At 37.6% G+C, this 13,998-nt stretch overlaps 1 protein-coding gene across 1 annotated transcript in view; it reads left to right on the top strand.

The window, feature by feature from the left end:
- The window catches only part of llgl1 (LLGL scribble cell polarity complex component 1), a 37,117-nt gene that overhangs the window by 20,096 nt on the left and 3,023 nt on the right, over window positions 1–13,998 (top strand). Inside the window, exons 6-21 of the mRNA XM_059558366.1 lie at window positions 903–1,065; window positions 1,350–1,485; window positions 2,619–2,673; window positions 2,756–2,910; window positions 3,242–3,459; window positions 3,997–4,064; window positions 4,295–4,448; window positions 5,199–5,303; window positions 6,208–6,500; window positions 7,799–7,952; window positions 8,065–8,206; window positions 11,575–11,858; window positions 11,941–12,205; window positions 12,302–12,416; window positions 13,500–13,576; window positions 13,871–13,994. Coding sequence (XP_059414349.1) covers window positions 903–1,065; window positions 1,350–1,485; window positions 2,619–2,673; window positions 2,756–2,910; window positions 3,242–3,459; window positions 3,997–4,064; window positions 4,295–4,448; window positions 5,199–5,303; window positions 6,208–6,500; window positions 7,799–7,952; window positions 8,065–8,206; window positions 11,575–11,858; window positions 11,941–12,205; window positions 12,302–12,416; window positions 13,500–13,576; window positions 13,871–13,994 — 2,508 coding nt within the window. The remainder of the gene's footprint in view (window positions 1–902; window positions 1,066–1,349; window positions 1,486–2,618; window positions 2,674–2,755; window positions 2,911–3,241; window positions 3,460–3,996; window positions 4,065–4,294; window positions 4,449–5,198; window positions 5,304–6,207; window positions 6,501–7,798; window positions 7,953–8,064; window positions 8,207–11,574; window positions 11,859–11,940; window positions 12,206–12,301; window positions 12,417–13,499; window positions 13,577–13,870; window positions 13,995–13,998) is intronic.

Below are 13,998 nucleotides of genomic sequence, written 5' to 3'. Positions count from 1 at the left end.
AATTATCTAAGATCTAAAATCGCAAGATCTTCCATTAACTTTGACAATGTTCAACCTTCTGAAGCATTAATGCCATTTCAGTGATTTTCTTGTAAAACCCTCATGTTGTTTGTGTGAAAGTTTTGTTTCTTTTGGCTGTTCTTATCCGAAGCCAAGCCACCAGAGGACTACTCCAGTCCTTCTTTTCCAAGCGCCTTCCTCTCTTCCTCTTTCCCTTCATTGCTGCATCTCATCCTTACTCTGTGGGTGTACCATGCACATTCCAGCTCTTGAATCCATGCCACAGCCACGGAGGAATCCCGGATTGTGGCTTTTGATTGGTCATCGTTTGTCTGACTTTCAAACTGAATTTAGGCATGTCGGCGTCTGATAATGTTGTCAACTTCTGCCGTGTTATTTTTGCATTGAAACCACTGGTATATTTTTTTTTTGGACTTGTTTATTGAACTTTGTGTTTTCTTTCCGTTCACCCCGTTAGACTTTGCAAACATGAATCAAGAGTAATTGTTACCAAATGTTCGATACATTGTTTATTCATCATTCGCTGAACCCTGAGACCTGCAAATTTTTCCATGCAAAATGCTTTTCCACACAAGCCTGCATTTGATTCGGATGAGAAAAAGAGTGCCGAGTGAAGTTTTGCAGTAAAGGTTTTCTGTACTTCAGTAGTGCTCTGTGTTTGGAAGTGTGGTTTGGTACAAAGTAGTATGTCCTCAGATTTGGGTTTTTCTCCAAATAGAAGTGCAGTTGGGTGGGACTACAAAAGAGAATACATCTTCCCAATGTTCCTATGTGCAGCGACGTGCTTGGTTTTATCATCAGTCTGTAGGTTTCCTGAATCTTCTGAATAAAAGCTTGTTATTTGTAATGTCATTCACATGTCTGGTTATTTCCCTTTTCAGCGTTCCAGAGGAGTACAAGTGTGGAAAATCATTGGGGCCCGTGGAGTCCCTGCAGGAACATCCACAAGACTCTGATAAAATCCTCATTGGTTACAGCAGAGGTCTGGTTGTACTCTGGGACCTCAACTGTCGGCATGTAGACAACCTGTTCCTGGGAAAGCAGGTGGGTTTGTGTGCGAGTTTGTTTGATGTTTCTCAAATGGTTTTCAACACTTGTTTGGTTTGTGGTTGAAATGCATTGAATTTAAATGGAATCATAAACATCAAAAATGATCAGGTCAAGAGATCTGTTCACGATTCATAAAAACTCCTTTAATTCCATCTTCAAATCATCAGTGCTTAAAAGTTAAGATGTCCAGATGGTTTAACTTGGATCTTTTGACTTCCCTTCATCGTCTTTGGTCCTTCTTTGACGCTGTGTATTGTGTGGGACTGTCACTCTTGCAGCAGCTGGAGAGTTTGGTCTGGGAACGGTCCGGAAACAGCTTTGTTAGTTCTCATAGTGATGGCGGATACATGGTGTGGGCTGTCAGCACCAGCAATCCCTGCACTCATGACCCCATCTCATCCTCCATACCATATGGTGAGCCATAACACATGCCAGTTACACACCCTTCCCTTTTTCTCTTTGGTTCTCACACACACAGATTGTTTGTTAGCAGTAAGCTTGTTTACATGTGCAATTACAATGGTCAAGTTACGTTATCCATCTGTCTGTCCAAGTGTAAACTATCATTCATAAGTTTGGGCTCAGATAAAATTTAAATTTTTTTAAATGTCTACTTTTATTCAAGGATGCATTAAATTGATCAAAAGTGACCGTTAAAGCATTTTTTTCATATAAATGCTGTTCCTTTGAACTTGAATCCTGAAAAAAATTAATTAGTTGTCGCAAAAAATATTAACCAGCACAACAGTTTTCAACAACGACAGTCATCACATTAGTATGATTTCTGAAGGATCATGTGATGCTGAAGACTGGAGAAATGATGCTGAACATCACAGGAATGAATTACATTTTAAAATCTTGATTAAATAAGATGATTTTTTCACATATTTTTGTAATATTTCACACTATTACTGTATATTGTTTTTTACTGTAGTAGCGTCCAAATAAATGGAGTGTTGGTGGGTGTAAGAGTTATCTTTCATAAACCTTAAGACAAATCTTACTACCCCAAACTTTTGAGGCTTATTGTTGTCCGATTAATGGAAAAACATGTTGGACAAAGCAAAGCTGTAATCGCTATTACTATATCAGTCAGACTAAAGTGTTTAAATTTAAGACTCGCTATCGTTTTATTATGGCCGAAATGAAACATTTAACATGCTTGTAAATGCACCTCATATTTTGGGCTGTTTTTAATGGAGGTACAGTAATTCCAGTAGCCATAAGCTCATCGACGACTGGTCATGCTGTAAAGTTTGCTTAACTTGCACAATGCCAGTAAAAGTTGTTCTATACCAAAGCTTAGAGTCCGTTCAACTTTTGTAATAGGCCATTAAAATCCTTCTCCAGACCTATTAAAGGGATCGTAAACCTCAAATGCACTCTTCACTATTAGCTGATGGTTTGTTGATGCTAATCGCTTGGGGGAACTACGGATATTTTCCAGTTTTTGCCCTGTACTCTTCCAAGATTTCTGTAGTTTTGGTGGTTTCCCTTAAACTCGGTTTGTCTTTCTGTTTTCCTCATTTTTGTGTTGTTCATCTCAGGCCCCTTTCCCTGCAAAGCCGTGAACAAGATCCTGTGGAGGACAACCGAATCCGGGTGCGTGCTGTAATGTGTGGGAAATGAAATCCCATGATGACATGTTTTCGTTCTCTCAGGAGGGTCTCCTCTGTGTCTGTAGAGCTCCTCTAGTGTTGTTTAGTGGCGGTATGCCCAGAGCCAGCTATGGAGACAGACACTGCTTGACCATCCTCCAGGACAGCAGCCACGTCACCCTGGACTTCACCTCGCGTGTCATAGACTTCTTCACCATTCACTGCACAGACAAAGAGAAGGGTGAGCCGGCCGCCCATGGGGCCTTTAATGTTTAAAGATTTGGGCTGATAACTGAAAAGACAGGTGGGTGGTTTGCCCTAACTCTTATTTTGAGCTCATAACATCAAACTTCAGGATTGATCGTAATAAGATTCATTTTGCTGAAAGTTCTACTCCAAACTGTTTTATTATACAACATGATCTACCTAGGGATTTTAAATAATCTCTAAGTATCAATAACAGCTGTTCATGTAACAAGTGTCCTATAAATCACTGATGCTACATGTGTATGCTAAATGTTTTTTTGTTGTTGTTGTTGTGCATGGACTTCAGTTATTTTTGTGCCTCACAGAATTTGATGACCCATCAGCGCTTGTGGTTCTTCTGGAAGAGGAGCTGGTAGTGATTGATCTTCAGATGGCTGGCTGGCCCACTGTCCCTGCTCCCTATCTGGCTCCTCTGCACTCCTCCGCCGTCACCTGTTCATGTCACATCTCAAATGTGCCGCCCAAACTGTGGGAGAGAGTGGTCAGTGCGGGCCAGCAGCAGTGTCCACTGCAGGACTATGAGGTGGCTGAATTAAAAGACCCCATACAGAAACGCAAAACTGCACTTTTTTCCCCCACCTCTGTCCTCTGTTGGTTTAACAGCAAATTTGTCAGAATGGATTTAAAATCGACTTGCAAATTCTGGAGAATGTTAAAATGATGTGTTGACATTTCCATAACTGACATATAGCTGGCTTTCATGCTTTTACATGCGGATTGTTTTTCTTTCACTTCAGCAGAATACTAAATATTTGTATTTAGTATAACATCTGTTATGTGTATAACATTATCATCATAAAACAAACACCACCCTTCATTTTTTTTGTCACGGTTATATAAATGAACTGATTTAATACAGCACGCTCGTGTTGTATTTTTGGATTTAATAGCTTAGTCTTTCTGAAATGGATTTTACTTAACCACCACCAGTAAGACACAAACCAGCATCAAAGATCTTATTTAATGTTATTTCATTAGAGAATTTAAAGTTTGCCAGATGTTTTTTTTGTTTGTTAAAGTGGCCGCCCTGAGTGCTTTTTTCCCCTCTGTGTTTTGACAGAATTGGCCAATATGTGGAGGGAAAAACTTGGCAGCTGATCCAAAGCAGAAAGAACTGCTGTTAACTGGGTGAGTTTTTATTATAATTTTTTTTTAATAATTATTATTTTTTAATTTAAATGTATTTTGTTTTATTCTTCCCATCACTAATGAGAATCAAAATTAAGTTATCTGAACAGCTTCTTACATTTGTCTTCAGTGTTTTGATAAAACGTCCCACAGGTTTGAATGAAGACATTTGTGTTTATTTGGATCAGTTGTCAGGATGATGTCTGCTTGTATTTGTTTTCTTTTGTCAGTCATGAGGATGGTACAGTGCGTTTCTGGGATGCGTCAGGAGTGTCGCTCAAACCGCTGTACAAACTGAGCACAGCCAACATCTTTCAGACGGACTGCGACCACAACGACAGCCTGACGCAGGCCGGGGAGGAGGAATGGCCTCCTTTCAGAAAGGTCAGGGATTTATGGGAGATCTGATGATTTCTTTGACTTTTAAAACAAAGCTTAAATCACATCATGTGAACACCGGGACATTATTTTATTTTGTTTTACTTTACTCACTGTTTTCTTTCACAACAAGGGAAGCTTTAGCAACATTCTTGACCTCTCCCTTCTGTTCTCCCTTCTTTTTGTTTTCTTAATTCCTTTTCCTCTTCTTCAGCTTCTCCATAAAACACCAAATGCAGTCTGGCGCGTGGCCCACTTTAGCATTTGGGATTCACACTGGACTCGATTCCTTATGCACCTTAATTTAAAGCAGACTGCCTGTCTGACGACTGAAATACTTTGCCGAAGATGAAGCACATTGCTGATCTGGATGGCACTTCTGCGTTGCTTTTGTTTTTACTGTTTTTTTTTTTTTTTTTTTCATAACATGCACATTCTTCTTTTCTTTGTTCTAGTCTTTGTCCGCAGCTGTTTGGCTGGGATCAGACGTTATTGAGGGTCAATGTGTCTAGAGGGGAAGGAAATGCAGTCTTATATTGTTACAGATTGCATTATATTGCTCATAATGTGTGGAGCTATATGGCTGAAGCTTTTTTCTTTAAGACTGTATAGATGGTATTTTTACTTTTCTTTGGCTCGGGTGTGTTTTTGTACTAAACGTCCCCTCATAAAAGGGATATTGCAGCTCTGTTTGTGCAGCTGTAAGAATCGATGAAGAAGAATAACAGTCCGTGTTTGCTTTTCATTTATTTCCAGGTGGGCTGTTTTGACCCATACAGTGATGATCCCAGACTAGCAATCCAGAAGATCAGCATCTGTAAATACAGCGGAAAACTGGTGGTGGCTGGAACTGCCGGACAAGTAGGATGACCAGTTTTTAATGATTAATGCAAATATATTTTTAGTTGGGTAGCTTTGTCAGAGATTGTTTTACTATAGGGAGATGAGAGGGTCTTTATTACTTACTATTGGAGAAAGTGTAATGGCTAACTTGGATCCAGTGTCCCTTAATAACCATCATATTACAGCCTTGACATTATTTCAATTGTGCGACACTCATTCGCCGTTTACGGATCCCATAGGAATGAATGGGAAAAGTGGCGTAAGCTGTATCTCACCTGTAGCAAAAAGTCAGTATCTTCTCTTATCAAATAAAAATTTTTTTGTGGTAAACTCTAAAAATAGTTCAATCTAAAAGTATTGTTTGGTGTAAAACATGTTGAAGATTAGCAGATAGGATGTCGATTTATTAAACGATAAGCTAAGTTTCCTCTAAAAAGCTGTTTATTTAGCGTCATGAAGCCTCTCCTCTATTAACATCCATAAAAAAAAAAAGTTGCCTCTGGTCTCCTTTCCCACATACTGCTAGACCGGAAGCGTTAGCTTTAGCCGTTTTTGATGTGTGTTGTCTAAAAATGCTACAACCTAACCATAATGAATCCTCATAGCCTCTTAAAGTGACCGTTCACCCAAAAATTAAAATTCTCTTATTAATGACTTAAACCCGTACGAACTTTGTTCATCTTCAGACAGAAATTAAGATATTTGAGAGAAAGACAGCAACACAACTACCACATTTAAGACCCCGAAAGGTAAAGACATCATTAAAATAGTCAATGTGACATCAGTGGTTCAGCAGTAATTATATGAAGCTACAAGAATACTTTTTGTGTACAAAGAAAACAACTTTAGGCTGTAGGCTTTCAAATGGCTGTTGGCTTCTCAAAAATAAGTGATCATGTTGTAACCCATACTGTGTTCACAGGTTATAGTTCTGGTTCTTAGCGATGAGAAGTCTGATCACATGATTGATGTGGCCACGGCGGACCTGCTCCAGGACCGAGAGGGTTTCACGTGGAAGGGTCATGACCGGCTGCCTCCTAAGAGCGGCTCAGTAGTGTTTGCTCCTGGATTCCAGCCGGTTGTCCTGGTGCAGTGCATGCCCCCTGCGGCCGTTACTGCAGTAACCCTGCACGCAGAGTGGAACCTCATCGCCTTTGGCACCAGTCATGGCTTTGGCCTCTTTGATTATCATCGGCGAAGTCTAGTGCTGGCGAGGTAACTCGTGGTGCCATTCAAAGCTGCTGTGTTACTTTGCCAAATGCTTGTTTAATCAGTGCTTCAAATTGAAAGAGATTTATCTCCTTTGCTATAAAGAGATTCAAGTTATCTGAATTGGGGTTGGCTCGATTCCTTTTTTAAATGAACGCTATTTAATAGCAGAATTAATTAACACATGATTGTCTCGGTGAGCATGTCTCATACGTAGCTGCATTTCCAACTAAATTTGACAAATATTTAATGACACAAACATTAAAAATAAACAAGAAAATGGAAATGTATTGCATGTATATTCCATTAATTGTTATTATATAATATTCTTGCATACACAGCATCTGCTTATAATAACCAGCCCAATTATAAATGTATTGTTAACAACAAAAACAATAATATTATAATGATGATTATAACACATTTCTTAAAAAAAAAACAATTTTTGTATTTATCATTAATACTTTTGTTAAAGTAGTTTAAACATATTAAATTATTATTAACAACAATAAATAATAATTATTATTATTAATAATAATAATAATTATTTAAGTTATTGTTTTAAGGAAATTATGTATAATTATTTAAATGTATGTATTATTATTACCATCATAATATAACCACCACAACAATAATATAATTTTATACATTTAAATTACTTTAATAAAAGTATTAATAATAATACAAGTTATTGTTTTAAAGAAATGTATTATTAACAACAACAAAGATATAATTTTATACATTTAATCACTTTAATAGAAGTATTATTATTATTATTATTAATGATGATAATAATAATAATAATAATAATAAATAAATTTTTAAATACATTTATTTAAAACAATCAACTGATATGATTATTATTATTATTATTATAAATTATTTACAACACTAACAATAATAATTTCATACATTTAAATTACTTTAATAAAAGTTAATAAGTAATACAGAAATGTTATTTAAAAGAAACTTATTAAATACAAAATATATTTTTATAATTATATTACTATTATTAAAGTAATTTACTGCTAATTTAATTTATAATTATTAATATATTAAGTGTTAAATGAATTCAATTAATTTATAAGTGATAATTAATAATATAGTAATCAGTTTTATTAGAAGTATTTTTTAATAGTAAGAACTGTATAAAATAACTATATAAAACTATAATTTTATGAATGTTTATATTTATAGTAACAGTAAAGATACAGTGCAAAAATAACCTCATAGGATATTATTAAAAATCTGACATTTGTTTGACTGTACTTTGCTGTAAAAGAAAGTTTTGCATTTTTCCATAGGTGCACTCTGCACCCCAATGACTCTCTGGCTATGGAGGGCCCGCTGTCTCGAGTGAAGTCTCTGAAGAAATCCCTGCGCCAGTCCTTCAGAAGAATCCGGAAGAGTAGAGTCTCGGGGAAGAAACGCGTTGTGGTTAATAGTCCCACCAGTAAAGTGAGTGTCTAAAGAAACCCCACATATATGCATTACTATCTTACAGGTTCTTGTGTTTGAAGGGGATGTTGGTTATTAGTCTCCTTTAAGAAGCTCATCTTGTGTTCCTCAGGTGCAGGAGGCCAACGCTCAGTTGGCGGAGCATGATGCTGAGGTGACGCCAGTGCAGAGACGGATTGAGCCCCGCTCTGCAGACGACTCGCTGTCTGGAGTGGTGCGCTGCCTCTGCTTTGCTGACACTTTCCTCAGAGATGGTGAGACCTGGGGGGGGGGGGGGGGGGTTAAAATATGGCACAGTTCAGGCAGTGTGACTACTTGACTAGTAACTAGTTTCCATGTAACTTAATTTGACATTACGACTCTACAGGTGCTTCTCAATAAATTTGTATGTCGAGGAAAAGTTCATTTATTTCATTAATTAAACTCAAATTGTGAAACTCATGTAGTAAATAAATTCAATGCACACAGGCTGAAGAAGTTTGTCTTTAGTTATTTTAATTGTGATGATTTTCTGACATTTAACAAAAACCCACCAATTCACAATCTCAACAAATTAGAATATGATGACATGCCAATCAGCTAATCAACTCAAAACAACTGTATAGGTTTCCTGAGCCTTCAAAATGGTCTCTGACAATCATTGACTCCCTTCACAAGGAGGGTAAGTCAAAAACATTCATTGCCAATAAGCTGGCTGTTCACAGAGTGCTGTATCCAAGCATGTTAACAGAAAGTTGAGCAGAAGAAAAAGATGCACAAACAACCCGAGAGAACCTCAGCCTTATGAGGACTGTCAAGCAAAACTGATTCAAGAATTGGAGTGAACTTCACAATGAATGGACTGAGGCTTGTTCAAGACATCAAGAGCCACCACACACAGACGTGTCAAGGAATTTGGCTACAGTTGTCGTATTCCTCTTGTTAAGCCACTCCTGAACCACAGACAACATCAGAGGCGTCTTATCTGGGCTAAGGAGAAGAAATGGACTGTTGCCATTGGTCCAAGTCCTTTTTTCAGATGAAACCATTTGGAAACCAAGGTCCTTGAGTCTGGATGAAGGGTGGAGAAGCTCATAGCCCAAGTTTCTTGAAGTCCAGTGTTAAGTGTCCACAGTCTGTGATGATTTGGGGTACAATATCATCTGCCGGTGTTGGTCCAACCAAAGTCACTGCACCCGTTTACCAATAAATCTTGGAGCACTTTATGCTTCCTTTTGCATTTCATTTTCCAGCAGGATTTGGCACCTGCCCACAATGCCAAAAGCACCAAAAGTTGGTTAAATGACCAAGGTGTTGGTGTGCTTGACTGGCCAGCAAACTCACCAGACCTGAACCCCAGAGAGAATCTATGGGCTATTGTCAAGAGGAAAATGAGAAACAAGAGACCAAAAAATGTAGATGAGCTGAAGGTCACTGTCAAAGAAACCTGGGCTTCCAGACCACCTCAGCAGTGCCACAAACTGATCACCTCCATGCCACGCCGAATTGAGGCAGTAATTAAAGCAAAAGGAGCCTCTGTCAAATATTGAGTACATGTATAGTAAATGAACATACTTTCCAGAAGGCCAACAATTCACTAAATATTTTTTTTATTGGTTTTATGAAGTATTCTAATTTGTTGAGTGAATTGGTGTTTTTTTTGTTAAATGTAAGCCAAAATCATCTCAATTAAAAGAACCAAAGACTTAAATTGAGAAACCTAAACTACTTCAGTCTGTGTGCATTGAATTTGAGTTGAATTACTGAAATTAACTTTTACTTGACATTCTAATTTATTGAGAAGCACCTGTAAATAAAATCCATCCTATAAATTAAACCCAACTGGGATGTTTTAAAAATGTGCAAATATACTGAACATTATTTGTGAATTATTCTGGTTGAATTAATAGTTTGACTTTATCAATTGTATACGTTTTTGTATTAAATCTTTATTTTTAATCCGATTCCAAATCTGAGTTTTGTCTGTCCTGTCTGAAATGTGTGGGCTTTATATTGTTTAACCTGATCAAGGCTGCTGTACACTCGCCTACGTTTGTGTGTTGAAATGATTTAGGCTGTCACTTTATATTACCTTGCCTGGGTCACAGGCACGAGGAAGCCCCATTTCCCTCATCTTCTAGTATGTGACCTCGTGACTCAAGCAGACTCTTGCACAATAGTGATCCAATCGTGTTTTGGGAGAGCTGAATTTTCCATGAGGGAGTTCTGAACAAAGTAGTATTGTTTTATTAGTGCAGTATATTTAAATGGTTTACAGTCATGGGGGAATAACTATACATTTGTACTGTGCAGTTATGAGTGTGAGTGGTTTGCTATTGGAACGTAATAATAGGGTCAGGTTAGGTCACTATTGTGTGAAACAGCTGTGCTGACTGAAGAGAGAAAACTAAAAAATGTGCTCACAAAATACTTAGGCCACCAAATCAGGTCATGGAGAGTGCTACTAATAAGCTGGTAAGTTGATTCAGATGTTAGAAAACAGATCCAGAGCTAGGGTGGACACATGGAGCAGGATTGGGAAACGCTTGCTGGAAGATCAAGATTAATATTCTTTTCAAAACTTTATTTCAAAACGATGCTTGCTTACTCCATAGTTTGGGGTCGGTACAATATTTTATTTTATTTTTTACATTTTTGAAAGCAGTCTCTTCTTGCTCACCAAGCATTCATTTGATCATAAATGCAGTAAGAACCCATAATAATGTGACTATTGCAATTATAATTTAAAATAAAAGATGAGTATTTTAATACATTTTAAAATGTTATTTATTCAGTTGACGGCAAAGCTGAATTTTTAGTAGCTGTTACGCTGCATGATCCTTAAGAAATCATTTTAAATTTGGTGTTAAATAATTGTTTCATAAAATCTGCAATGTGTTTTCAAAAGACCAGCATTAAGTAAAAAAATAGTTTTTTCTAACATTTTAAATGTCTTTTCTCTGAATGCCTTTCGGATCAGTCTAATATGTTCCATGAATAAAAGTTAATTTCTTAAAATCAATTACTGACCTCAGTCATCATGTTAATGCTCTTAATATCCTAATAATGACATGCCCATTCATGCTTAGTCTGTTCAGTTTTTTTGCCTTTTACACTACATTTGAATACTTAAGTTCCATTCATTCATTTCATTTTGTCATCATCAATAGTAAAAAGATGAATTGAAAAGATGAACTGAAAGCTGAATTGTAAGACATAGTCCAGTAATTATTAAATGCACTTTGCACTTGCCAAATGTTGAACTAAATTTAAAAGTTTTACAATCGGTCGACACTTGAACACTGAGATGTACCCCTCTATATAAGAGTATGTCAGTTAAAAATGACGTTGACAAATCAGGATTTTTTAAAAAAGTAAGACCAAATCTATAGAACTGGCATGCATGAGTTTTGTAAATGAGACTCCAGGATCTTAAAGGGTTAGTTCACCCAGATAGCAAAATTATGTCATTAATAACTTACCCTAGTTATGTTCCAAACCCGTAAGGCCTCCGTTTATTTTTGATAAAAGGAGGTCTTACGGGTTTGGAACAACATGGTTCTGGATGAACCAACCCTTTAACATTTATTGTAATGGCTGCAGGCCACCTGGTTGACAGCATTACTTTTCCTTTGTTACTCAGGAACGCATCACGGACCTACAATGTGGGCCGGCATGAACTCTGGCTCCGTGTACGCATACGCTCTGGACGTCCCCTCGCAGGAGAAGTTCTCTGAGCAGAGCGTGGAGGCGCTGCTGGGGAAGGAGATCCAGCTCATGCACAGAGCTCCAGTGGTGTCCATCGCTGTGCTGGATGGCCGAGGGAACCCTCTGCCGGAGCCGTATGAAGTCTCCAGAGATCTGGCCAAGGCCCCAGACATGCAGGGCAGCCACTCTGTTCTCATTGTTTCTGAGGAGCAGTTTAAGGTTGGGTTATTCGCAACTAAATAAACTGGAACATTACAAAAAATTGATTGGAAGTGAACAACCTTTCTTTTGCTTTGCGTAGGTTTTCATGCTGCCTAAAGTAAGCGCGAAGACCAAGTTCAAGTTGACCGCCCATGAAGGCTGTCGAGTACGAAAGGTGGCGCTGTCGAACTTCACCAGCGTTAGCTCTGAAGAGTACTCTGAGAACGCTCTAATGTGCCTTACCAATCTGGGTGACATCCACGTGTTCAGTGTGCCAGCACTGAGACCGCAAGTACACTACGACTGCATCCGCAAAGAAGACATCAGTGGCATTGCTTCCTGCATGTTCACCAAGACTGGACAAGGTTAGTAGTTAATTCTCAAACAGCATTTAAGTCATTTCTAGCATTGAGCTTTTCCACATCAATGAGATTCAACTATGTTGTCTTCAATATGATTAGGGTTCTACTTGATTTCCCCTTCGGAGTACGAGCGCTTCTCTCTGTCAGCTCGTGTGATCACAGAGCCGCTGTGCCGAGTGGATGTGGAGCGACCTCACGATCTCTCTGCTCACAGGTAAACCAGAGAGAGTCTAACAGGGTTCTGACCAGGTCCTGTCAAGTCTGGATGTGAAATTCCTCGAGCATCAAAGTTGCAGCAAATTAGATATTTGATTTAATATGCTGTTGTTTTGTATAAGGGATATTTTACTGATGGAGCTACTCAAGCGATTCTTGTAAAATCATCATCCAATGGGTAAAATTTATTGTGTAACCTAGACTTTATTTCTCATTCAATTGGGTTTTTTTCTACTTTGGTTTTTGATGATATATGACGTGTGTTGGGATTAAGTTTATTTGCTTTTACACTGATTTTTAAAACTTTTGTTGAAGTAAAAGTGACAGTTGGAAGGCAAAAAAAAAATTAATTGGCAGCAAAATAATAAGAATATACACTGTCAAGATTAACAGTCCATTAAAAATAATGAAATGGAAAATTTTATAAAGTCATTGAATTTAATTACATGCACGCATGTTTTGGCAGTCAGACCTTAATATTCCTTATGAAAGTACCATATACAAAAACATTTTCCAGAATACTTGTAATCAGCAAGAACACACAAATTTATCAAAAGTGACAGTAAAGCCATTTTGTAATGTTACAAAAGATTTCTTTTTCGAATAAATGCTTCTCTCTTGAAATTTATATTCATTGAGGAATTATTGAAAAAAGTATCATGGTTTCCATGAAATATTCAGCAGTTTTCAACATTGATGATAATAATAAATGTTTCAATGCAGCAAATCAGCATATCAGAATGCTTTCTGAAGGATCATGTAACACTGAAGACTGGAGCAATGATGCTGAAAATACAGCTTTAACGTTGCAGGAATAAATTACATTTTTAAATTAGATTATAAAAATATTACACAATATAACTGTTTTTACTGTTTTTCTGATCAAATGAATGCAGCCTTGGTGAGCAGAAGAGACTTCTTTCAAAACATAGAAAACAAAGGTTTGAATGGTAGTGTACAGATGGATAATTTTGGTGGATGATCATGTTGAAGAAATTAATCATTCCCAGACATTTGGGGAGAATAATAATTCTGCATTTTCAGCACATTTGAATCTTTTTTTTTTGTTTGTTTTTAGCAGTTCCAGCACGCCGCTCCCAGCACAGGCTAATGGAACACACAAGACTCAAGCGGAGAGCAAGGCTGCTGTAACTGAAGGTAACAATTCTGATGGAAAATAAATGTCATTCTTCACCCAGCTAGCTGAAGTTACCAGCATTTGTGCGGTTTACTTTTACTGGAAATTATAATTTTTATGACTGAAGTCTAATTTATGTACTTGATGTTTAATGTCTCATACAGCAGTTCATTTTTCTAAAACTATGATCTCACCCCTTTTGTGACAACACAAATCACACTGTCAGAACACGTATTTTAAGAAATGCAATGAGCTCATTGCTTAGGCTGAAAAAAAAAGAGATAAAACAGGGTACTGTGTGGCCATTCTCTCAGGGCTCTTGGATGAAATGCGGAGCGCCTTGTCCTCGCCCGTCCTGGATTCTCCAAACAGCAGTGCTGACGTCACGCTGGACACCACTGGCGAGCTCACCGTTGAGGACGTCAAGGACTTCTTAATGTGA

Source organism: Carassius carassius, chromosome 1 (genome assembly GCF_963082965.1).
Source record: "Carassius carassius chromosome 1, fCarCar2.1, whole genome shotgun sequence".
NCBI classification, from domain to species: domain Eukaryota; kingdom Metazoa; phylum Chordata; class Actinopteri; order Cypriniformes; family Cyprinidae; genus Carassius; species Carassius carassius.
The sequence above is the reverse complement of the archived record's forward strand: the minus strand, read 5'-3'. Positions and strand labels throughout refer to the sequence as shown.